Consider the following 25,117-nt stretch of genomic DNA (forward strand, 5'->3'; position numbering starts at 1 on the left):
CTCCAGAGAATGAAATGAAAAGGATGGATCAGGTTGACTGTGGCAATAACTTTTTGAAATCTGTGTAGACAATATATTTTGTGGTTCAGAACTTTTATTTTATTTAAGTTCATTAACAAATGATTCAGACTTTGCATTATATGGATCTACAAATTATGCGTTATCATGTGAGCAATTCATCCTGTGCATCACACTCCAAAGTCTTGGCTCTTCAGTGTTGCACAGCGACGTAGCTCATGTAATTCATTTGTAAATGAAAGGCTGGCTCTAAACTTAGAAGCCTATTCTCATGTCAAACCCATTGTGACATTTAAACAGTTTCTGCATTAAATAGAGGGTACATGTATGTGTTTTACTGCAAACCAGAGGTGGAAGAGACACCAAGTATCTGATTGTAACCATGTGCCAAACCTCGAGGATTGACAAAGTATCACCGTGACAGCAGGGTGGTGGGAGTAATGGAAAGATCATTACTGTTTGCTGTACGTCCATGTTAGTTTGCACACTTAAAAACAGGCCATTAGTAAAGATTCAGACATATGCACATAGTATGGAAAAACTGCTCTCTCCCAAACTCTCACTGCACCATCAACCTCAAGCTATAGCACGATATATGACCTGTTTCTTATACATTAACTTTTTAATACATTTACAATATACCAATCTCTTTTTAAAAATACAGTATGGAGGAATCTGCAAACTACAAATGCAGGTTTTAAAGTAATCAAACAAACAATGGATTTACTCCACATTTCCTTAGCTGTATTTATTGTCACTTTGAGTCTCCAAGGTAAAATTATTGGTATTACACCATATTCCCCACAAAATTAACATCCAAATTTAGCATGCTCCTTGATGCTTTCTTTCTTTCCCATTAAGTATCTATAAAGGTGACTCACTCCATTGCAATCATTACTGTCAAATGTAGTTTAAGAAACACACAAAAAATTATATATGATATATCATACATATATATATATATCATACATATATATGATATGATATATATGATACATATATATATACATATCATAAATTGCATCCATTGTCTTGAAAAGTACACATTCAGAAATGATAACGGAGGAATCATTTCTGATTTGTTCTCCTCTTAAGTCAGAGTCAAAATCAGACATCACTGTGCCAACTCCAAAAAGATTAGTGAGTGAGTTTCCTCTGACATGAAAGCAAGCATCCAAATAACCAAACGTGTTCAGTCAGTACAAACCTGCAGGTAACTTTCAAAATGAAGAAATATTATGATTAAAAGGATGAAAGGAATGTTGTTGGATCTGAAGTGAAATCCTTTTTATTTTCCAATAAACCATTTTTGGGGTTTATTTGTGATTTGGGTGAAGATTGTCTACCTTACTACTACCATCCATCCCCTGATGAAGAGGTTAATGTCACCCTGCCAAATGCAAACTGACAACTTGACAAAATATAAACAAATCATTCAGATGGCTTTGAAGGGTTTCATTAGGACTTCTATTAATATACTTTAAATTATGTGTTTCATTTATTTTACCAGTTACCTGTGTCCATACAATCCCAGTCAGTAAATGTGCTTGTGCAACACCGCACTTGACACCCTGCTTTGGACAGATATCGGGCTTTTACATCTTCCAAAGCACATCCCATCTCATAACATGACATCACCACTTCTAAGGTTTTACAACACCTTTAAAAAATCCTTAAGTTACTCAGAAAGAACAGCCAAACTGTCCATATCCTGTTAAAGTAACCCTAAAGCTCCTCCCAGTCTGGTCCCACATCATCCCAGTTGGATGTCTGCTCCTGGTGGAAGCACCGTGGTGAAACGAGGGTCCAGTTTGGGCACAAAGCCTTTAAATTCCCTGGAGGCGTGAGTCCCAAACACATCTAGCAACTGTCGGTTCATCAGAGCAAACCTAGGAGAGGAGACAGAAAAGAATCTCTGTACCATCATGAAAAGTACAACTTCCAGAAACAGTCTGACTATTGACAATCTAAAAAGACAGAATTGGATTAAATTGTTTACTTGGGATAACTACACAGTAACTGTGAATTATAGTTTACCTGTAGCACACCATGAGTCACAGCCCAACTAATAACTAATGAAACACCTCCACAGTATGTCACAATGTCAGAGTACCTCTGCAATTCTGTCATCACCATAAATCTGTCATGCAAAAATTATATTATAAGCCACTATTTGATCACTCCATGTCATAACCAAATGATGCCTCCTCTGATCTTATTTAGAGAAATCTTTATCAGGTTCATAATATAATTTTTAAGTCAATGTTAACATATTTGCTGTTATCCAAGCACAACACTGTTGAAGGCCACTGAGGTCACGGACCATCTTATCCGCTTTAGTAACATTTAAAGAATGCTCTGTACAAAATAAAGCAGCCATTTCTCTCTGAAAAGGAAACACAATTTTAAAATAAAACTCTTAAGGTAGTTTTAGTAGTAGTAAGGTGCAATTGATGTTCTAATTATGACTGACTCTCAAACCAGACATTGGTCGACAGCTGACATTCATACCTGCCCTTAGTTAACCGCAGCAGGAACTTCCAGTATGTAGGCCTGAGGTTCTGCACTTCCATCACAGTCTGTGTAACAGCAATGAGTCAAACATTATATCCTTACTCAGCGAAAAAAAAATGTGTATGAAGCATATTTATGTGAACAGCTATGCACTTTTGTGCGTGTGTTACTCACGGCTTGGAAACAGATGGCAGTGGAGATGGCATAGAGGACCGTGTCTGCATGAGGAAAGTAAGGGAACCGTCCAGCCTCAATGCCCTTGAAGTACATGGTCTAAAGACAGAGGTTATTACATGTGCTGTTAATGATAAACTCTCCAACACAGATAAATTCCAGATAAGCAGACAATGTTACTACCATGCAAGCCAATCTACTGTTGTGATGAAATTACAGTATTTATTGGTAAACCCTTACATTTTATATATTAATGCAAGCTTATTTATTATTTGAGAGTTGAGTTGTATTTTGTATGATATTCAGTACTGTTCTTGTTACTGTTAATACTGTTTGTCTATCCTTGAGATGAGAGATTCATTTTGGTGTGTATATTTTCTTGACAATGTCATTTTCTTTTATGTAATCAGTAACATTTGTTTCTGTGATGCAACATATGAATCTGCTTCTTTTACCTCCACCAGCTTAGTGAAGAGATACATGGATATTGTTGTGCTTTTGTAGAAGAACATTGAGGTGCCAGCAAGGAAACCTTGAAAGACACGGAGAAAGGGAAAGAGACAATTGTCAAACAGAGTAAATCAGCTGAGACACAACAGAACCTGTAGGAGGATCGCTCTACAGGGATATTATTTGACAGTTTACGCAATCCTGTTTTACCAGCTATCAGTGCATGGAGTTCATCATCAATGTTACGCAGCCAGCGCAGTAAGCAGCTTGTTCCCTGAGTGAAAGAGAAACACATGAATAAAAATTAAAAAAATATATAATACTCACTTGACAACAAAAGAAACACTAAGATAGAAAAAAAAGATGGGAAATGTTAGCCAACATAATGCCAACTATGTGAGGAGCTCATCATCATTAGAGATTACAAATCAAACCCTAATGTTTGACCCTAACCCAAATGTAAACAAATGGGATGTCACAGAAAAGAAAAAACCTGAACAAAGTATGAAATGTACCTTGTAGATGCTGACGAAAGATCCTAGGAAGGCCCCTAGCTGGAAGTTCTCTTTGTTGTAGAAGAGGGAGGGCAGCCGTGAGGGTTTCGAGAACATCTGCCTGAATGCTGAGGGCACTTTAAGACAACACTGAATCAGGTAGCCAACACTGAACATCCTCACAAAACCCTGGGCAATGAAAGAAAAGAAATAAGTATTTCATAATGCATCAATATAGAATTTGAGTATAATAAATCCATCAGGAGAACAAAAGTGTCTTACTTTAACACAGTAGGAAATGCAGTTGTCTTGATAATGTTTACAACATCTGTGTCTTGGACCCTTTTTGCATCTGAATTATTAAAAAAAAAAAGTTAATACTGGGCACTCCCCATGTGTGTCTGTGTAGATGTGTGTGTATTCTCTCACATTGATTCTAGCAGTTCCCTGGTGTAGGCTACGAGGATGTTCCTCTTGGAGCTGGAGTCTGCGGTCTCTATAGCAGCTGCCCTCTCACTGGGCCTTGTGCAGATGTGTTCTGCCGTGACAGAGTGAGTTGGAATCTCTTCTTTCCCAATGATGAACCTGTGACAGAAAACGCACACCACCTCACTAAGCTTCACCAAAACACTGTCAGTAATCTATATCAAGGCATCAGTGGGAACAGGGAAAACTTACTTTAATGCAGAGAACGCAAAGCCTTTGAGGCCATCTTTACTCCTGCACCATAAAACACAAAGTTTAGCTCAAACTCTTAAACATTCGCTCTTGTTTTTAATATTTAAAGGCTATTCATAATAATCAATTGACCAATGTTTCACATTTCACTGCAAGAATCCGTCCACTGTGCTGCTCTGACCTGAAGAAGAACATGTAGAGCGATGCAGTTATGCAGAACAAGAGCACCTAATGGAAAAAAAGAGTCAGAGAGAGGACAACAGGTGAAACTAAAGTATCTGGCCATTTCACCTCCATGATACAATCTGGCAAAATCTGTGATGAAGGTCATCAGTGGTTACTTGCTGTTTTCTTTTCCATTTTAAGAACAATATTATTCAATTGTGCATTCGGTTGAAGTGAACCGAATGTACCATTATCCAGTGACTTAACTGATCACCAGACGGGATGTGTCTGATTCAGCTCAGCAGGCGACACTGACTGACTGATCAGATTGTATGCTGGCTTTGTGGTAATTATGAAGAGCAGCATGTCACCATGTCAGGAAGAAGGAAAACCTTCTTAGCGTTTACAGCTGGGAAAGAGTTTGTCTCAGTCAGGTGAGGATGTGAGAGAGAAAACTCTCAGACTGGTCAGACAGCAGACTTAAGTTATGTTTGATAATCACCAGCTGGACACACGTTTTACCCAACAGAGTCTTGTTGTTTGCATCAATGACAGAATTATTAACGAAGAGCTCCCATCACTTGTATATTTACACTATGGAATAAAGTCGGAGCTGCTGAACATTTGGTGTATATTTGTACATAGTCTTAAACTTGTGTGTGTAAGCACAGTGTAAACAGGCAGCTTCCCTGCTGTCTGTCAGCACAGCACTTTGATGTACTGAACTCAAACCAGCGTAAACAACTGCTCACTGTAGCATGAGTTTCTGCTAGCACTGTTTGAAAGCAATAATCCCACAGAATAAAATGTTTCTGAAGTGAGGTCAGGGGTGTTTTGCAGACATTATTCTACAGCTGGTTTAACAGTCACTTAATAACAGAGGGTTAAGACAGACGTAAGAGTCCCTGAGGAGAGACGCGGCCCTCCTGTCTTATCTGTTGTATTATTTAGCTCCCTTTACTTTCAGCTTGCCCAAACCTCCCTTTCATCTTACCTCGCCATGTCTGATGGGTTTGATGATGCCTCGTGTCACTGCCATGCGGAACAAAGTCTCAGTGGCCTGACAACAAGATTGCACTGTTACATACACATTGTGTGGCAACATCAGATATACAGTATCTCTTTACGTTTAATTGAACAGAGTCGCTCTTACAAGATTTGTCATGTATATTGTCAGCAGGCCTCTCCTGGCGGGGGTAGAAAGGAGAGAGAGACATACAGATTCTCAGTAAAACACAGAATCACTATTTACAAGGCCATGCCTGATACTTGAGATGTACCCAACAACCTCATTAGGTCCCAAAAAGCAAGTGTAATTTTTGTGAAGTGTTGTGCAAATGTGTTTTAGTTCAAAACATGAAAAGACTTTCAGAGAGTAGGAGAAGAAAAATCTAGTGAAAATAAACAAAAGTAAACCTTACCTGCTCTTGCGCTCCAGGAGGATGGCAATGTAGGAGGCAGGCAGTGCCGAGCCAAACCCGGCAGACCAGGAGTAGAACCCTCCCAACAGTTTCCTAAAGTTAGAAATATACAACATTATTTCACTGTTTTTTTCTGGAAAGAAGGGGACTCAAGCGCACTGGCAGCACCAAATTTCTTTAAAGAAGCAATGTTTTGGTCTGATCTTATATCTTTTACTTTTTTAATCGAAAAAGAAATATTATCTAAATGGCATGTTTAAAATATCTGTATAGCTTGGGACAGTCTATGTAGTCATTTTTAATTATGTGCAGCACTTTGAGCTTAAAAGATACCCTGTGGACTTTATTACCTCTAGTAGTGTTATGGAGCATGCATGCATGCATGCCCACTCACATCCTCGAGATAAACAAAACGGGGACTAAAACAAAAACAGTGACCCATATAACTACTCAAGGTTGAGTGTCCTGATACACATACACCATTCCACTGATGTACAGGTGCCCGTAAAGCCCAAAGAAACAACACAATGTGCCAACGAAGGCAATGGAGAACAAGACTACTAGCTAGTAAACATGGGTGTAAATAAGCCGGATTTAAAACATTAAAAAAAACAAAAAACAGCTTTGCAAATGTTTAATGAGGAGGAAATGCAAATGTAAACACATCTGTGGAGGAAACTCCAAAGGGCACATTTAAGCAACTCAGAAAACTGAAAAACAACAGACCCTGAGATAACATCTAACCACAGACACTAAGCGACTGCTTGGGTTTTGGGCTTGTGTGAATTTGCGTATTTCATGTTACCGTGTAAACCACAAAATCTTCAGTTTCAATGACAAACATTTGGCTTCTGAAACCTCTGCATCTCATCATCTTAATTTCAACTGAGCTGTGTGATTAACAGTGTGCATCTGTGTGACATTTGTTGGACCTACTAACCTGATAATGCAGAAGAAAACAATGTAGAGACCTCCATTGGCAGTGAGGAAAGAGGTAGACCACAGGATCTCAGGGAGAAGCCTTTTTAAATAGTAATCCTTCTTTCTTCTCCTTAGAACTGCTGCTATCTGCAATACATAGAGTTGAGTGGCAGTCACTGTTGTAGGTGCTCTAGCATGAGAGTTGAGAAAACATAGAAAAGTGTTTACAGTGCACTAGTCGATAACTGGTCAAACGAGTTAACTCTGGAATTCGTCGGTTGGCATAACTTAACGTTATCAGATGGTGTTTTCATCTGACTGGTAATTAGCCCGTTACTCATGAGCGTGTCAAGCTGTGGCAACCGATCGCGTGAGATGTTTTTGCCTCTTTCACTAAATTGGTGCACGTGCATGAACTTGAACTTGGCCCCCCGAGTGTAAACTAGCGACTAATCTTTGCAGACGTTCCCTCTGAACTACTTAGCCTTAGCATACTTGGTTTGCTAGCTAACTTTAGCTTCAGAGTCTCCAAGTCCAAACACTGCAGCTCAAACGGCAAAACTTACCAGATAAAGAGGGACGTAGATTTTGAAGGAGACCTCCAGAGCACCCCTGGTTATTTCCAAAGCAGACTGCACACACGACGGGTTCCAGGTATGACCGATCTCGTAGCAGTTGTGCGGTATTTTGCTGAGGGCAGCCATATCTGTAACTTGCACTGACAACCAACAGCAGGACGGCGACGCGCTGTCGTGCGCGTTCACTGTGAGGGGAGCGCGGTCACGCACACGAGCTGTGCACGTGCACGGCGCTGTCGGGACTGGACCATCCTTCTGATCAATAAAGTATTGAATCAGTGGTTTATTGAAGATCAGCGAATTGTTGTCCGTATTTAGTGCTTTACTATGAAGTCATCGTAAAACACTGCAGATTTTCTGGATTTTGTGTGACTCAACACAGTATTAATTTACGTAATCATCTAATCATGATCATCAATATCATATGTGCCAGAAATAGGGACAACAGAAACGGACCACTGGCACAGCTGCAATTTAAATTAATTTGAAAAGAAATGTAGCCTATGGATCATTTTGAAAACTAAATTATTCAGTAGAATGACTCAGGCACTTAGACAAAAATCCCATTATTCATTAAAACCAGAATTAGCAAGATTAGTATGAAAGAGATAGGTTGACAAGATGTGAGGTTTATTCTTTGCTAACATGCTACAAACATCACAGTTCCGCTCCCCCACTGTGCATAGAGCTTCAGCTAAATGCGTAAATCTGCCTAAATCTTCAACTAACTGCCTAAATCTGGATTCAGATCAGGCTTAGTCTGACACAACATGTTAACCATCTCTGTAAAAGAGGAGACATGTGAATGTACACACCAGCAAGATTTTGCCAGTGTTTCTTTCATACATTTGGTTGTAGTGGAGATAATTACACACTAAATCTGGCATATTTTGTTACACTGTAATATACTTGTACTTTACTTGAGTATTTCCATTTCATGCTACTTTATACGTTTACTAGAGGGAGCATATCACTACCGCACTTGGGGTGCAGATTGTACTGAGAGATTTGTCGGGATTATCAGAAATAGGAAGCTCAAGGATCACGCTCACTTAACCAAATGAGGATAAGACCAGAGTGAGTAGAATGCACGTTTGTGTATTATCAAGGTGTCCTCCTGAATTTACTTCGTAAAGGCAGAGACATCCGTTCACCCACCTTGGTCTCTACAGTTGTACTGCTCAGAGTTGGTCAGCAGGTGTCAGCTTTGATGTAAAGTATGACACAAAGCTTCAGGCAGATGCAGGGATGTAGGTGCTGGGACGAGGGGAATGTACATTATTAGGATGAGTTGGCTTTAAAATAAATACTGCAAGAAGATATAATGTAATGTGCTGATATAACGCACCGCCTGTTATTGTGTACAATTCTTCTGGCAGCTGCTTTATAGTCAAGCAAAACCGTGTCTGACAAAAATTGTGAAGAATGTGGACCAAAATCCATTTATTAACTTGACTTGTTGGTTGTCATTAGAAGGTGTGAAACCTACAAGTATCTATTTATTTATTTATGGATTATCAATATTTATAACTGCATTATTACCAAATAGAAACGAAATCATCCCAGAGCACACAGAGATCTGCAGCTGACTAACGTGCTTATTCATCACCTCTGGAAAATTTGACAGCCAATTCAGACGACCCCATGGTGCTTGAGTCTGCATTTTAACATAAGTAGATCAATTACTTTTTAATTTCCCGGGAGGCCATTTCAATAACATCTTATAATAATTAAAAGCGAGAACAGCGGTTATTATCCCTGCACGTCTGACACCACTGGAGGCGGTCACACCATCGCTGCTCTCTGGCTGAATGGGCCAACTGTTTTCCTTTTGCAGAGTTTCATAAGTGCTGCAGCTCCGGCGCGCAGTGTTACAGTAATACGTGCTTGTATGGAAGCGTCAACGGAGGTTTTCCACTTGTTGCTCTTGAACCCCAAAAAAACACCGCTAAACACTCTGATCTGACGGAGCGACCCTCTGAACATGGCACGGGCTTCGGGGCTGTTTGCGAGTTGTTTGTTGTTTCTTCTCTCCCCCGGTGCGGAGGGGCAGCGCGGCAGGGAGAGAGTTTACTATGTGGGGATCATTGAGGACTCGTGGAATTATGCACCCAGTGGAAAAAACCTGCTAAACGGGAAAGACGTCGAAAATGATGAGTGAGTTGCGATACAGTCAAGTTATTTTGGATAATTATTGTCAATTAGATTAATGTCATCACCTGCTCATTTGATCATTTTCAAGTCGCATCAAATTCACATACGGAGTACTGAGCCTAAAGTGATTAAGTGATGTGAAAATACCCGAAAGATGCCCCTCTTTCTAATCGAGAGATTACTACAGGAAACGTTTTAGGCTAAAAGTTCTACAGTATGTCATCTTGCCAGGGTGTGACAGTGTCTAGACCTCTCAAGGTATTGTTGTGTGCTTTGCTGGCAGTCTGGCAGATCCACAGGAAAGATGACAGTACTTGAGTGACTTGCAGTGAATGACTGTCTTCTTTCATGAGATTAGAGGCTTCCTTTGCCATGTGTTACACTGAACCAAACTACATTCAGGAAACACAGGCAGCTGCCCTTCAAATAAATGAGAGGAGAGTTTGATTAAGAGACACCAATACCGTGATGTCACATAGATGAAAGGCTGCTGTACTTTAAGAATAAACAGAAAGATGTATGAGGGTGCAATGAATGAAAATGATCAGAGTCTGGGATTTCTGAGGATTTTCTGAATGCTTCACTATTGTGACTGACTTTGATTTGACTGTCATATTGTTCATAGTGATGTTTCAGCAGTTGTTGCAGATGGACTTGATATTAAAGAAAAGCTCATGGTGAAATAAAAGCCTGTTATCATATGATGGAGATAATTATGAGAAACTGTTGCATCCTTACGTAATACTGGAGTTTCCAGTCTTAGCCAGCCAGCTTACCCAACACTCAGTGGCCAATACCAAATACACACAGGCGCAGCCACGTGTACTCATACTCAAACCAAGCTATTTTAGCATACATTGAACAATAATTCTTATCTTCTCCAGATATTATATAGCCTACTCTATTAATGATACTTTCTCCACTTGGTGGCTCTCGTATGTGGCCCTTCATAAAAAATGTAATACCAGATGTGATGTGTTTTACTATAACTGTGATGCAGTTGCATGGCATTTCAATGATTGTATCAAATGTGATTGAGATGATTGTCTCAAATCTCGTCATGACTGAAATAAACACGCCTATAATGGTCAGAAAAAGACTTGTTTTCATACATCCTGTATAACAGGGATGAGTTAATGGGAGGTGGAGGAAGCACATTAGCACTAAATTGCTCTGGCCAGGTGCTCCGTGAAAGCCCCTTCATCAGACTGTCAGCACGGTCGTCAGTGAATCTAGTAAAAGTAATGCTCTTTGTCCTCCCCGTTGCTTTGGTTGTGAGCTGGATATACAGTAGCAAAACTGTGTCGTCCCAGCTCAGGTAACAGGTTATTAGCCCACAGAAACTTGTAATCACAATAATGACAAGTGTAATTGTTAGAGAGCTGCAACCAGAAACAATTTGTTCTGTGGCATTACATCTACAGTGATTTACATCCTAGTTCATGTATGTTTTAAAATGAAATGTTAGCGATTATATTTTACTATTTGTACCTTAACATTCCTTGCACTTATTTTTGCTTCTGTTATTGCAAAAAAAGGTTTTGCATATAGCATGATAGAGAGATAAAACTGCATGCCATTGTGCAATCCTGTGTTGTATAATATGACTTCAACCTGACCTTGACCTTAAGAAGTGCCCTACAAAACAGGATTAGTAGCTGTCTCTTTCTCTCCTGTCCTCTCCTGCGTCTGCATCTCTCATTCTTTTTGTCTTCCTTCCACTTCTACTTCAGGCATGCATCTGTATTCCTGGAAAGGGGACCCCACCGTATCGGCAGTGTTTATAAGAAGGCCATGTTCCGACAGTATACAGATGCTACATACAGCCACCAGGCCCCCCGACCTGCCTGGTTGGGTTTCCTGGGGCCCATACTGCGAGCTGAGGTTGATGACATTATTGTGGTCCACCTGAAGAACTTTGCGACCAGGAACTACTCCATGCATCCCCATGGAGTTTTCTATGAGAAGAATACAGAGGGTATAGTGTTACATAATGCATATATGTACACATAGAAACACACATGATGTATTTACACAGAGATGTACGTGTGCAAAATCAATTCGATATCGCTCAGACAGACAACACCTGTTCATGGCAAATGATACCTAGTAGTTCCTAATTCCTACTAAATGGATTTCCTTCCAGAATGAATAGTAGTTTGGCAGTTTGTGCACTAATGTGTTAACAACAGAGTAGGCTTCAGGAATGACTGCAATGATTGGATATCACTACAGATGTCTGAGGGAGTAAGTCTGACTGTTAACAAAGGTTCTGATTCATTCAACAAGTGACACTGTTCTGCTAAATTTCTTTATGTGAGTATTTCAGTCAGGCCCTGGCTTATTTCTCCTGGAAAAAAATATGTTGTTTTTTTCATAATATAATGCCATACAGGAGCCATTATCAAGAGATTTGGCATTGTCTGCATATTCAGGTACGTCATTCAGTGAAATCTCTTCTATGTGATTTTTTTTTATGTTGTGGTTTTGTGTAAAGCTACTCTGAAAGGATGGCATCTTGGCATGTTTTGCTCCCCTGCTTCAGTGCCAGGCTGTCTCTGCTATCAGGACACTGGCAGGCTGAAGACTAGCAAATGTGATACAGACGAAAAGAGTACTGTTTGGCTTGTGTGAGCATGCAAAAAGTGTCAGATACGTCTCCTGAGTATTCTGAACTCTGCAGCTCTTTGTTAAGGAGCAAGACCCCACCTCCCACTGTTCTGGGGAGATACATCCTGCCTCAGAATTTCCAGAGCCTTGAAACTGAAACTGAAACTGATATTTTGTTTTCCCTCTTCAAGCTGATTATGACTGATGTCCTGCTTTTTTTAGGGATTTACATCAATCTCTCTACCAGTCAGATAGAACATTTCTGTTAAGTGACCAACTAGTTTCCATAAACAACAGGAATGGAGAGAGAGATGTTGAGATAGAGGAGGAGGAGGTGGAGGAGGAGGAGGCGGAGGGAGAGGAAGTGGTGGGTTGTGGTGTCAACAAATCAAGACATGACACTGCTAAAATCAGCTAATTCTGTGTTAAATCACGTCATGTGACGATTACTAATTGATACAGAGGTCAGTGTACCCGTGATATCTGTCACTGAGCCTGAGGTCATTTATGTTTTTATAGATCACACAGGCGTGGAGGCTTAAAGCTTAACAGAGATAAGACCTACAGAGGAAATGGATATGACCTTGATTTGGGAAACCTCCATGTGATTATTAAACCTATTTGCAGTTGATGAATTATTTATTTCATGCTTAATATTTCCTAAATTCTCATTCATCACTCATTCTACAGCACTCAGATTCATAATTGTGCTTGTTAACATAGCATTAAGACCATGTTGTTTCCTACTGACATAAAGTGAAAGCATGCAGGCTGAACAGCTCTCTAAACTTCAGAGGAAACGGAGATCTCAGCATAAACATCTTGTATTTGTCTTCCAGGGGCTCTCTATCCAGATGGGACATCAAACAGGTTGAAGAGGGACGACTCCGTTCCTCAGGGAGGCAGCTACACCTACCGCTGGGAGGTCAGACCAGAATTTGCCCCCACAGATGACGATGCCAACTGCCTGACCTGGGTCTACCACTCTCATGTAGATGCCCCCAAGGACATTGCCTCAGGACTAATCGGGGCTCTGCTCACCTGCAAGAAAGGTATGAGAATATGTGACTTACATGCTGTTTAACCTTATTGATTTTACATCAGAAGAAATGTTTCTCATAATGTGTCTTTATATATTGCCTGTTGGGATACCTCTCTGTATGCATTATTTGTATTTATATGTATGTATATCATAATAACAGTCACCAATGGCTTCTCCACACCCATTTTAGAAAGTTACACCAACTATCCTTAAGCATTTAATGACTACAATGAAAAACTGCCAAAGAAAGCTTCATAAGAAAAACAAATATGGTGGGAAACCAGAGGGAGAATGGATGGATGCTGAGACGGTGGGAAAAGTAAGATTAAATGTTCTTTTTTTTTTACCCCCATCCTGCATGTTCCTCTGTGTCTCATCTCTCTCTATGAGCGCAGGAATCTTGAAGGAGACTAACGACCCAGTCCAGACAAAGCCAGAGTCTGTCATAGAGCCGGCCCGAAATGATGTGGAGCAGGATGTCTTCCTGATGTTCAATGTGGTGGACGAAAACCTGAGTTGGTACCTGGAGGACAACATTCGGATTTCCTGCTCTGATCCAGCTGGAGTCGACCCAGAAGACCCAGACTTTGAGGAGTCAAACCTGATGCATGGTGAGAGATTATTTTCACAAAATCTAAATGTACTCGTCTCAATTTTCTTTCTATCCCACCTCCCCTGTACCCTGTTGCCCCAATCCTTTAACTTGGGTGTTCTCTCTGTCTGTGTTTTTCTCTGTGTGATAGCTATTAGTGGGTACATGTTTGGTAACCTGCCCGGAATCCAGCTATGCCAGCACCGTGCAGTAGCCTGGCATTTGTTTGGCATGGGTAACGAGGTGGACATTCATTCTGCCTTCTTCCACGGGAATACACTGCTGGACCGTGGCCACCGCACTGACGTCCTCAGCCTGTTCCCAGCCACGTTCGCTACAGCTGAAATGGTCCCGAAAGCCAGAGGAAAGTGGCTGCTGACCTGCCAGGTTAATGACCACTTGCAGGGTAGGACACCTGACCTTTAACCTCTGTGTCGGCTTTGACCTCTGCTCTGAGACTTCAGAGTTGTTGACGGGAGAATGCATTTTTGTGAGGTCCACATCTGTTATTTTGTCAAAGCAAGATGTTATCAGAGCGTCTAGTTCTGCTCTTAACACGCCAGGACTTGTCTTTTAAGGCTGTCCAAAGTCCAGTGAACATAGGTGTCACACCTGCTGATTAATGCTGACACTTTGCGAAATACCTTTCCTATGTATAATACCAGGCTTTCCATGAGGGCCTATTCATATCTCAGTGGCTTTAAAAAACATATGCAAATATATTTACGATACAAATCACAGGCTCTGTAAGTGAATTCTCGTGCTAAAGGAAAACATAAGGAAGTTAAAAGTGTTTACTGAATCCTGGAATAGTGATTATTTTATAGACTATTAAACCAGACCCTTAGACTTCCTGAGGCTCCGAAGGTCAAGTTTCACCACAAGCTTTTACTGTGTGAATTCTGGTTTGTGTAATATTTGTGTTTGTGTCTATTATTCTATTCCAGCCGGGATGCAGGCCTTTTATGAAGTGAAGTCCTGTGGCAGTGAGGCCAGCTCCACAGTGATGAGCGGTATTGTGAGGAATTACTACCTGGCAGCAGAGAAAATCCGGTGGAGCTATGCTCCCTCGGGAAAAGATCTGATTAATAATGTATCCCTTATTGAGGCCAACAGGTGGGCAGACACCTTATCAAATTATTAGTGATATACTGCTGCGTCCAATCAAAGCAATGGTAACAGCGAGGGTCACTGCAAGATAAAAATTCATTATTTAGCCCAATGTAATTCAAAACTGATGTTTGTTCCAAACACATAGTGAGCTGGGCCCACCTGGTTCCATGCCAGCTGTCTCCTAGCTATGTAGGTTATCAGGGCTCATGATCATTTATCTTGTTTTACTGCCTAATCTGGCGTCGTCATCAGATTCGTCAGTCTGCCCAAAAGAGTTGCTGAAAATTGATATTAGTTTTTGTCCAAATTTAGCCAAAGAAGACATAACTTTTACTTATAGTAAATATAGTCGTTGCCAAACACACAATTTTATACATCCTTGACTTTACAATATGAGACTATCCTGATGTCATGTTTAAATAAAAAACAACAAAATATGCGTCTTTTTAACAAACTGAAAATATGTCTTCTTTTTTTTGATGAGGCTCAGGGTCAATCCAAAATATGACGCAACAGCAACAAATCTCTACAACTGTCATAAAACCATTAGATATCCATCAAATGTCACCAGCCACCTATTACGAAATAAGACCTGTGTTTTATAGCCAGGGAACTGCATTGTCTGAAAGTCTAATACGTATCAGATGGACATTTTTTGCATTTAGAAAGTGCAACCTCAGTAGTTTTGGAGAAGAAAGAACAGGCAGATAATCATTACTTTATTAAGGGGTGAACTATCCCTTTAAGGCGTGCAAAACCCCTGAACAAAGTCTGTGTGTATGGCCTCTGGATGGGGCTGGTTATATGTGAGCTAGTCATTCCTGTGGTAGGGCAGTTTTGTTGTGTCTAGAATAAACGGTGTGGATAGTGATGCAGTGACTCAGTTGTTATTGTGTCTTTGTTATTGTTCCCTGACCTGACACAGTGAAACCCCTGGCCAGCTGTTTGCTCGGTTCCCTTTATCTGTACAATGAAAAGCCACGACGCTGCTTCACCCGTGCCACATATTTATTGCAACACAAGTCACTCTTTCTCTGCCCTCCTCACTTACAGTATCATGTGCGTAATATCTTTCCTCTGATAGTGCATCCGAGATGTTTTTTGGCAGAGATGGTGGAAGGATTGGAGGTCGCTACCAGAAAGTGATATACAAAGAATACACAGACAATACCTTCACCACCACAAAAGACCCAACACCTGATTCTCAACACCTGGGAATCTTAGGTAAGGCCTCCTTTTCTCGTCAAGCTCCTGAAGTTTCTGCCAGAAATCACATCTTACGTGTCTTATTTAGTGGTACACTGTCACATTGTCACAATGTTCTTCTTTTGTCCAGGTCCGGTCCTGAGGGCAGAGGAAGGAGACACTCTCAGAGTGACGTTCATGAATAGAGCTGATAGAAACTACAGCATCCAGCCTCATGGCCTGCACTATAACAAACACTTCCAGGGAAGCAGCTATGAGGACGGTGAGGAAGCAGCCAGTTGCATTGAACAGCCACGGAAAACTTCAGGAGCTATGATATACAGAAGCTCTTACCAATGGTTAAGAATTCAGATTGACAGAGGCATAAATTTGCATGAACATTGCTTCAAGACTGAAGAAAATATCCCAGTCTGTGCCTCTGGTGTTGGCGAGATTAATGAATTAATCTCATTTGAACAAAGACCCAAAGCTCAAACACGAATTGGCTGCTGAGGAACGTTTCCTTTTCTCTAAGAATTCATGCTGAAAGGTTAAGCAGGAAGGGATAATATCTGCACCCCCTTAAAAATAAAAGTCATGCACAAACTGCAGTGCGATAGAATGGATTTGAATTTCAAAATACTTCAAATTAAAAGATAAAAACTGTTGTCAGGCTCAATTTACAAGCATAGGCTGCAAAAGCCTATTTCTAACACCAATTGGCTCTTTTATTTAAAGATGCTTAAAACGTACATTAGAAGAATGATACTGCTGCTGTTGTTAATTATAGGTAACTAAAATACATTCTTCATATCAGCAGCACTGACAGAGTTTAGCAACATTGCTGAATCTATTTTCAAAGTAGTATTACCACACAAAGGTGCCAAATACAAGTTTTAATTTTTGCATGTAACCACAGTCATCACCTTAAACGAACTGAAATTATTTTCACTGAAAGAGAACACAGCACTGAACTAAGCAGAGTGATGAGAGAACATGACGATCCTTTTGACTGTTGTCTGTGTGGATGAACAGATGACTGAAGTGACGGCGGATCTCATTATTTTAGTCCTTTGTGTGCAATACCATAGGTGTCGACAAGCCAGGCTCCCACGTTGGTCCAGGGGAGAGCTTCACCTACACCTGGCAGGTGCTAGAAGGTCCATCTTCATCTGATTCTCCCTGTGTCCCTTACCTATACTACTCTGCCACCGATCCTGCCGTGGACACCAACTCTGGATTAGTGGGACCTCTGCTCGTGTGCAAGAAAGGAACGCTGGGGGAGAAAGGAACCCAGGTGCTGCTTTATTATTGCACACACTCTCTCACACAGAGAAATACATGAAATTCTCGCATTTTAGAAGCTTTAACCGGTAAATGTTTGTTTTTTCCAGGCGATTAATTGCATATTTGTCTCAACACTATTGCAATTAAATAACGTTAAATGAAACGTATTCTTCGGACTTCTGGAAATAGGGCCATTGCAGATAAGATAGCTAAAAGGAGAATACATTGTGCTGAAGATAATATAGCGTATAACAGTTTACATCATATATGGGTAGACGCATTTGCATGTTCAACGGTGTGTGTAAGAGTTTAAAACAATGTAATACGTTTTTTGTCTTTAAGCTGTTAACTGTGACTGCAACCCCCGACACGTCCTTACTGTTAATGTGTGTACGTTGTTTAACAGAACGGCGTGGATAAGGAGTTCTTCCTTCTGTTTTCTGTCATGGATGAAAACATGAGCTGGTATTTGGAGGAGAATATCGAGATGTTTGGCAGCAACAAGACAAATCCAGAAGACGAGGACTTTGAGGAGAGCAATAAGATGCATGGTAATCAATGTGTTGGGCAAGGGGTGTGTAGTTTTACCTCATTGTCTGTATTTGATTTAAATGTTATTTGATTGATGCTGATTGTAGCTCGCATAGAATTTGACCCTTGTGCCATTTCTGGTATTTCTTTATTATTTTCGGTTTGAATCTTCCCTTTCATTTCATTTCAGCTGTGAACGGACGCATGTATGGGAACCTTCGCGGACTGGAGATGTGTGCCGGGGACAAAGTTAGGTGGTACACCTTTGGGCTAGGTACAGAGGTGGACATCCATGGTGTTTATTTCGAGGGGAACACGTTCAAGAAGCAGAGCACAACGCGTGACACTATCAGTCTGTTCCCTCACACCACTGCGACTGCCTCCATGCAGCCAAACACTCCTGGTTGGTCATATTGGACACACACTCACAAACAGACTGACACACACACAGTGCTGCCACTCAGAAACCACATCCCTTTCCCTCACTCCACATTGTCAGGAGTCATCCATACTTCAGGTTTTGTTCTTTATAAACATGCTTAGATAACCTTGTGTGAATGTTTTCCTGTGACGTGCACACCACTTCCAACACTTGACAACAGGAAACATCAATAACTACAATGCAAACAGGAAATGTCAAAACTGTCTGAAGTTTGTATGATTTACAGTATCCTGAGATGTGTTTGAGGGCTTCACCCCAGCCCGGTTAACGGAACATTCCTCAGCAAATGATGAATCTAGACTGTTTTCTTGAATTATACTTGGGTATAGAGCTAATGAAAAATACTGTTTCACAAAAGACAGTCATGTTAGGCAAGAAGAGAAAATATTTTGAATATAATTGAATACAACATCAGATGTGGTATAAATGATACGTCTTGTTTGGGTTAGTTACAATATGTGCATTCAAACTCAACAGGACCGAGAGCTAGAGGTCATCAGAAATTGGAAGTTCCAGATAAACTACTAAAGTGTGTTCAGAGAGCTGCAGTATAAATGCTCCTGGGTTAAAGCCCCCTAGATATCCATTCTTGTGTCCAAATCCTTAACCTCTTTTCATCCTCCTGACAGGTGTGTATGAGGTGAGCTGCAGAGTAACAGACCACTACTCAGCTGGCATGAGGCAGCAGTACAGAGTGAACCTCTGCCCGAACCACAAAGTGAAGCACACACACACAGAGCCAACCAAGATTGTGCAGTATTTTATTAGTGCTGAGGAGATAGAGTGGGACTACTCTCCTGAGAGAGACTGGGAGCTGGAGAAACACCACACCACATCAGAGGACAGGTGTGTGAGTAACATAATTGCAGGATGATGTAGTTGAGTGTTGTAGCTGGGGCCTGTGATTAGTGGCATAACTTATTACTGTTTGTTAATGGAAGCAAATTGGTACATGTCTCCCAGTCCAGGCAATATATTTGTGGAGAAAGGGGAAAACAGAATTGGCTCGCGCTACAAGAAGGTGGTGTATAGAGAATACACTGATGACACCTTCAGAGTACAGAAGAAACGGCAGCCCAACCAACAACACTTGGGAATTATTGGTAAGCTCAGCTGTTCTTTATGCTGTTTTTTGTTTTTCCAAAAAGAGACCAAAGAATGGGGTTTTCGTTTCCCCTGTAGGTCCAATAATCAAAGCAGAGGTAGGAGAGCAGATCGTGATCACATTCAAGAACAAAGCCAGCCGGCCGTACTCGATTACCGCACATGGAGTTAGGGCCAGCGGCGCGCACATTTCTGTCAAACCTGGTGAGAATCAAATTTGAAAGAAATCAATAAAATGTATGCTGTTGCTGGTGTTTTCTAACAAAAGGCCTTTTTTCAGAAGCAGTGGGTTTGGTGTGTGGTTGTTTTATGTTCTCTTGCCTTCAGGCAACATACTCGAGTTGACGTGGGATGTTCCTCAAAGCTCTGGTCCAGGGGTCTCAGATCCTAACTGCATCTCTTACGCCTACTACTCCAGTGTGGATTTCATTAGGGTACATATTCCCTGTATACACTAACACTCACATGGAAGCACATCATTCACAGTGTTGCTGTAAAAAGAATGCGTTAACTTGCATGTTTAGGTAGGAGGTTTGACGTATTAGATGTTTGTGACAGAGCTGGGTCACTTGTGGGCGGCATGGTGGCAGTGGTTAGCACTGTCGCACGGGAGGTAAAGCTGGTTAGAGCGGGTTGGGGGTTCGATCCCCGGCTGCCCCCGTCATGTCGAAGTGTCCTTGAGCAAGACACTGAACCCTAAGTTGCTCCCGATGGAGACCAGCACCTTGCATGGCAGCTCGGTCGCCATTGGTGTGTGAGATGTGTGGTGTGTGAATGTGTGAGGGAATGTGTGTGAATGTGTGAGTGAATGGGTGAATAATGAGACTTAGCTGTAAAGCGCTTTGGGAACCGTGAAGGTTGAAAGGCGCTATATAAGTGAGATCATTTACCATTTACTTGTTTACATTCAGGATCTGTACAGTGGTCTCCTGGGGCCTCTGGTGATATGCAGGCCTGGTACTCTGAAGGGGTCCGACAGACAGAGGGGTGACGTGGAGAAGGAGTTTGCTCTGCTCTTTATGGTGCATGATGAAAACCAGTCCTGGTACTTGGACGACAACATCAGAACATACCTCGGCGTCAACCCTGATACCTTCATGCCAGACGAAGACTTTGAGGAGAGTAACATGATGCACGGTAAGAGATATGAAGAGAGGGAGGGGGAGGCAGGGAGAGTAAAACTGTCTTTAAGTCCAGATCCTCGTGCGAATACTGGGGTCATCCTAGAAGGAAAAGCATTAGGATGGAATTGAACATAAAAAGGGAAGATAAAAACAATTGACAATAAAACTATTGATGCTTTCATACTTTATTGTCCACAAGGGGACATATATCTTGCAGCCAGGTAAAAATATAGAACACACACAGACTAAAACATACTAAAGTATAGAGAACATATAATAAAAAATATCTCTAACAAATGCTTCCTGTTGCACTTGTGTCCACATGTCTGATTCTTTGTGAGTGTTTGGTAATCTCTCTGTGTCTCTTGAAGGGATCAATGGTAAGCTGTACGGTAACCTCCACGGACTGGTGATGATGCAGGGCCAGAAAGTTGACTGGTATCTCCTGGGCATGGGCAACGAAGTGGACATGCACACCGTTCACTTCCACGCTGAGACTTTCACCTACAAGGTAACCCTCACCACCACGACTAGAGCTCATTATTATTCAAAATCAAAACAGTGCCAGGCAAATTATTTATGTACAAAAAAAGTGTACAAAAAGTGGTGCTGCAACACATGCAAAAATCCCATCCTTCCATGTTCACACAGTGTAGTGGTCTGTTTGAGTAAATCAAACTGAGAAATTCTGACATAAGGTGTGGTCGTCCATGGAATTAAAAAAGTCTGTGTGCACACAGGAAGTTTCTCGGCTCAGTTTCTTTACTCAGTACTTATTTCCTGTTCTTTGTTCCTCTCTGGTTGTTCTGTGTGGGTGTCAGACGGACCGCGTGCATCGTGCAGACGTCTTTGACCTCTTCCCCGGGACTTTCCAGACTGTCGAGATGGTGGCCGGGAACCCAGGGACTTGGTTGCTCCACTGTCACGTGACTGACCACATCCATGCAGGCATGGAGACCACCTTCACCATCAAAGGTATGTATGCGTGCGTAAATTATATGTGTGCACTTGCGTTCACATATTCAGTATGTTTCCTGGGTATGAACATCTATCGAAGGGGATTTGTTTAACATCTCACTTTTTGTCTTTTTCACCTCCAGAAAAGTCCTCACATGGTAAGATCTTTTTTCTTTGACCGATTGACACACAAATTATTGGAACACCTCACAGTGAGTGGCCTGGGTCAAAAGATACTACAATATATGAGTACTGTGTTCATATTTGAAATGTGTGTGTCCCTTTTTAGCACCTTAACATAACATAACATTAAGTCTAGATTAATCATGAAGCTACTTTAGTTCAGCATAAATTTGATGTAACACTGGGCCCCACCCCACATAATCTGAGTCTTTTTGAAAGATGCATAATTAATTAAAGCTCTACACTAACTAATAAGAATTATTACACTATAAATAGTGGCTTTAATTACGGATTTAACTCATTAATTAATTACTCATCATTTTCGAATGCAGGCTGTACAATAATAGATTTGATTTCTTGTATTTTTCATTAATTTATGTATAGTATGACCAGACTCTGAAACTTAATTACAAAGTGTAGTCCATCACGTCTGCATTAGTTTTGCTTATTATATTATTATTATTGCATCATAATGCAGTTTAAGTGCAGATTGATTTTAAAAGTCTGTACTGCATGACGTTTACAAAAATAATGTCCTACTATCAAATGAAATCCTGACAAAAATTATTGTAGACTTGCTGTTGACTGTGATTGATTACTAGTAACACTGTATAGACGGTATTAGATTATTAATATACAACTCAAGCATGTTTCAGGAGAGTGCTAATAGATTTTTATATCATATGGAAATGAGTAGAAACGAATAGATGCCTGGATCTGTACAGAAAACAGTAGTTTTCAGTAGTTCTAAATTTCTAATATACAGCGGCATGATTTGTAAAATTGTGAGCTGTAATGTAAAACGTGAATGATTTGCAGTAAATGGATAAAACATGCATAAACACTGGAATGGTCCTTTAAGACTATTAATAGTTTAATTTGGTCTGGTCACAGCCGTAGCATGCCATTCATTTCTCTTGTCTAGTTCAACACAGGTCAAAAGTGGGACAACAGGTATTTGACTTTCTCAGTCTGTGCTGTTATATAATGGTTGTGGAATGTTTTGTTGAATGTTATCTATGCTTAGTTAGTATTGGGTACAGGGAAAACAAATATAATTTGGATCAGGCATTCCTTTAGAGCTGTGACACTTGAAATATGTAGTGCAGCATATAAATTCTGTATTGCATTGGTGCAACCTTTTTCTTAATTAGACAAAAATATGTATTGTGTAAACTGTGACCTTCAAGGCCAGTATAGGTGAGGAGATTTCCAGTAATCTTGTAACACTCAATGCACCAGTAAATAAGTGAATTCAAAGATATAACAAAGACACACATGTTTTGACTTGACTTGTGCATTTACAGATTTTGTAGTAGAAGATGTCATGGTTGTACAGTGTTTAATCATGTACTTCACATTTCCCTTCCCTCTTATTTCTGACTTCCTTTTCCTGCAGCAGCACCAGGAACTGAAGGCTCCATAAAGACACTGCTGTTCTCGCTGGCACTTGGTCTTCTGGCTGTAGGTGGACTGCACTGATGAAGGGACTCTGACACTAGGCTGCATGTGTCTTACCACATCAGCAGTCATTACTGCACTTAAAAAATCCAGGGACAAAATCACTGTTGCATATGGATTTGCTGGAGGTCATGTATGTAAATATCGAGCCATGATCAGGCGAGTCAAAATAGATCAACAATCACATGCAAAGTTCAGGACTGCTTTATTTCTTAGGACTAAAAGAAGCATTTTATATTGGTCGGTTCTTTCTATGTTGCGTTTTCTGGCATGTTGAATTGTGTTCGATGCTTTTCCAAATATTTGATTCCAGTTATGAATGTGCAATAAAGCCATTTATTCGACCGTGTTGTGATATTTGTCTATCAGTGGTCACTATTTAATTTTTCTTTCATGTGCTAGCATCACCTAGCACCACAAGGTGGCGTCAAGTCAAATTGAAAACAGCAAGTTGCTAAGAAAACAGGTCAATGATAGCTCCTTTTCTTATTGTGTGTAGCCTTCAGCAAAGTATTTTTGCAGCTTTTATGACAGTTAAATCTTAATTTAAACTGTGACATATTCATATTCAGCGCCCCATGGGGACTAACAATACATACAGAATTTAAAAGTTGAATATATCACAGTGATATACAGTTTCAGTTCCATTACATCACAGACAACTGAATCCTGTCTTCTGTGGTATCCTACATGATGTAAAATAGCTGATCAGATCAATAAGTGTTTTGATAAGGTGTAGGAAATAAAACATTGCACTAGTGATTTATTGCATTTGATGTGTGTGTTATAATGACTTTGTAAATAACTTGTGGCATTGCCAACAGAGTGAGATCAATTGATCAGTTAATGGCTGATACTCAAACAGTCTGATTGGTTAATCTAGGATTGATAGATCAAATGTCCCATCAACAAGCAGCCAGATTAAAAGCACATTTGAATTTCAAACTGGGTGTGTTTTTTTCTGGGATGTTGATCACAGTAACAGCACAAATTACCATATCAGTGTTTATTTAGATAGGTTCACTGTTGGCCACTCAGTGATTGATTTACATATTGATTACAGTTTCAGCATAGTGCTCTGCAAGTGGGCAACCGGTAGTCTCCAACCTGGAAAACAAGTTGTTTTTGCTGATGACATAACCTCTACTTTCAAACATATTTGATGTAAACTTACTTCCAGACCTAAAGAAGGTCAAAGATGGGTCGCGATTGCACAATGGAGAAAAAAAACTTAGATAAGAGTTGCTGTTGCGTTATTTCGGCTCCACGATACCAAATAGGGCGGTTAGACAGTGTGTGCACTGACCTCATCACATGTAAACATTTACTATGACACAGTAAATCTCAGTAAACAGTTTATGCAACCCCCCTGAAACACCGCTCCAGTCTCCAGCCTCCCGCTCTGTATATCTGTTATTGATCCAGACAAAAGCACATCCTTATCTGCAGGAGTCCGTTATGTCTTCCACAAGACTTTGTTTGGCCTGATTAATCCTTTCCTCTCACCCAGTGAAAGACTTTCGGACGTGCCATTGCACAATGACTTTGATCAAAATCAAACTAGTATGTCATTCTTATTAATCATTCTTATTTTTTTATTTGCTGCTGCACTATAAAGGTACATTTTTTAAAAATATTGTCCACAAACGGACTCCCAAGCTGCAATCCCCTGGTACTATAGATATATCGAAGTGCTAGGCATGTGTACAATGTTGCTGAGTGCTGGTTGGCCGTGGTGCAGACGTCAGACAGCCAATGATCAATAGGGGGCGCCATGTGAGGACGCCTAGATATATAAACCTGGTTTTTCACAGATAACTGGTCACTTAACTGGTCCAGAGTGCAAAAGGAAGTATGAAGCTGGATGATGCTGCCTATACAGCCTGAAGAGGTAAGGAAGTTCCTGTAATGTATTTTGC

The 25,117-nt window shown here is 40.7% G+C and overlaps 2 protein-coding genes across 2 annotated transcripts; one reads left to right on the forward strand and one right to left on the reverse strand.

The window, feature by feature from the left end:
* Nucleotides 1-1,290: 1,290 nt before the first annotated feature.
* tmem135 (transmembrane protein 135) lies at nt 1,291-7,539 on the reverse strand. The gene is made up of 15 exons (XM_070917130.1): nt 7,402-7,539; nt 6,855-6,982; nt 5,915-6,007; nt 5,647-5,680; nt 5,488-5,553; nt 4,510-4,556; nt 4,329-4,370; nt 4,080-4,235; nt 3,933-4,002; nt 3,672-3,839; nt 3,367-3,430; nt 3,162-3,238; nt 2,707-2,805; nt 2,530-2,597; nt 1,291-1,907 (listed from the first exon to the last, which is right to left on the reverse strand). Exons 1-15 carry the CDS (start codon nt 7,537-7,539, stop codon nt 1,772-1,774), a joined length of 1,386 nt encoding a protein of 461 aa, XP_070773231.1. The 3' UTR covers nt 1,291-1,771.
* A 1,858-nt stretch (nt 7,540-9,397) lies between these two features.
* On the forward strand, nt 9,398-23,517 carry hephl1b (hephaestin-like 1b). The gene is made up of 20 exons (XM_070916755.1): nt 9,398-9,570; nt 11,301-11,545; nt 13,017-13,229; nt 13,615-13,830; nt 13,963-14,217; nt 14,759-14,927; nt 16,009-16,148; nt 16,261-16,392; nt 17,201-17,406; nt 17,803-17,947; nt 18,118-18,330; nt 18,999-19,215; nt 19,333-19,472; nt 19,552-19,677; nt 19,801-19,907; nt 20,385-20,610; nt 20,969-21,108; nt 21,419-21,572; nt 21,698-21,712; nt 23,140-23,517. Exons 1-20 carry the CDS (start codon nt 9,398-9,400, stop codon nt 23,217-23,219), a joined length of 3,312 nt encoding a protein of 1,103 aa, XP_070772856.1. The 3' UTR covers nt 23,220-23,517.
* The last annotated feature ends 1,600 nt before the right edge of the window (nt 23,518-25,117 follow it).

This window comes from Enoplosus armatus, chromosome 13, assembly GCF_043641665.1.
Source record: "Enoplosus armatus isolate fEnoArm2 chromosome 13, fEnoArm2.hap1, whole genome shotgun sequence".
NCBI classification, from domain to species: Eukaryota; Metazoa; Chordata; class Actinopteri; order Centrarchiformes; family Enoplosidae; genus Enoplosus; species Enoplosus armatus.

Coding starts and splice junctions, on each gene's coding strand:
- tmem135 (XM_070917130.1), bottom strand. CDS start 7,539: ATGGCTGCCCTCAGCAAAATACCGCACAACTGCTACGAGATCGGTCAT. Junction 4,236..4,328: donor TTTGCGTTCTCTGCATTAAA/GTAAGTTTTCCC, acceptor TTTCTGTCACAG/GTTCATCATTGGGAAAGAAG. Junction 1,908..2,529: donor CTGCGGTTAACTAAGGGCAG/GTATGAATGTCA, acceptor CTCCTCTCCTAG/GTTTGCTCTGATGAACCGAC.
- hephl1b (XM_070916755.1), top strand. CDS start 9,398: ATGGCACGGGCTTCGGGGCTGTTTGCGAGTTGTTTGTTGTTTCTTCTC. Junction 13,230..13,614: donor TCTGCTCACCTGCAAGAAAG/GTATGAGAATAT, acceptor CTATGAGCGCAG/GAATCTTGAAGGAGACTAAC. Junction 21,109..21,418: donor CTGAGACTTTCACCTACAAG/GTAACCCTCACC, acceptor TGTGGGTGTCAG/ACGGACCGCGTGCATCGTGC.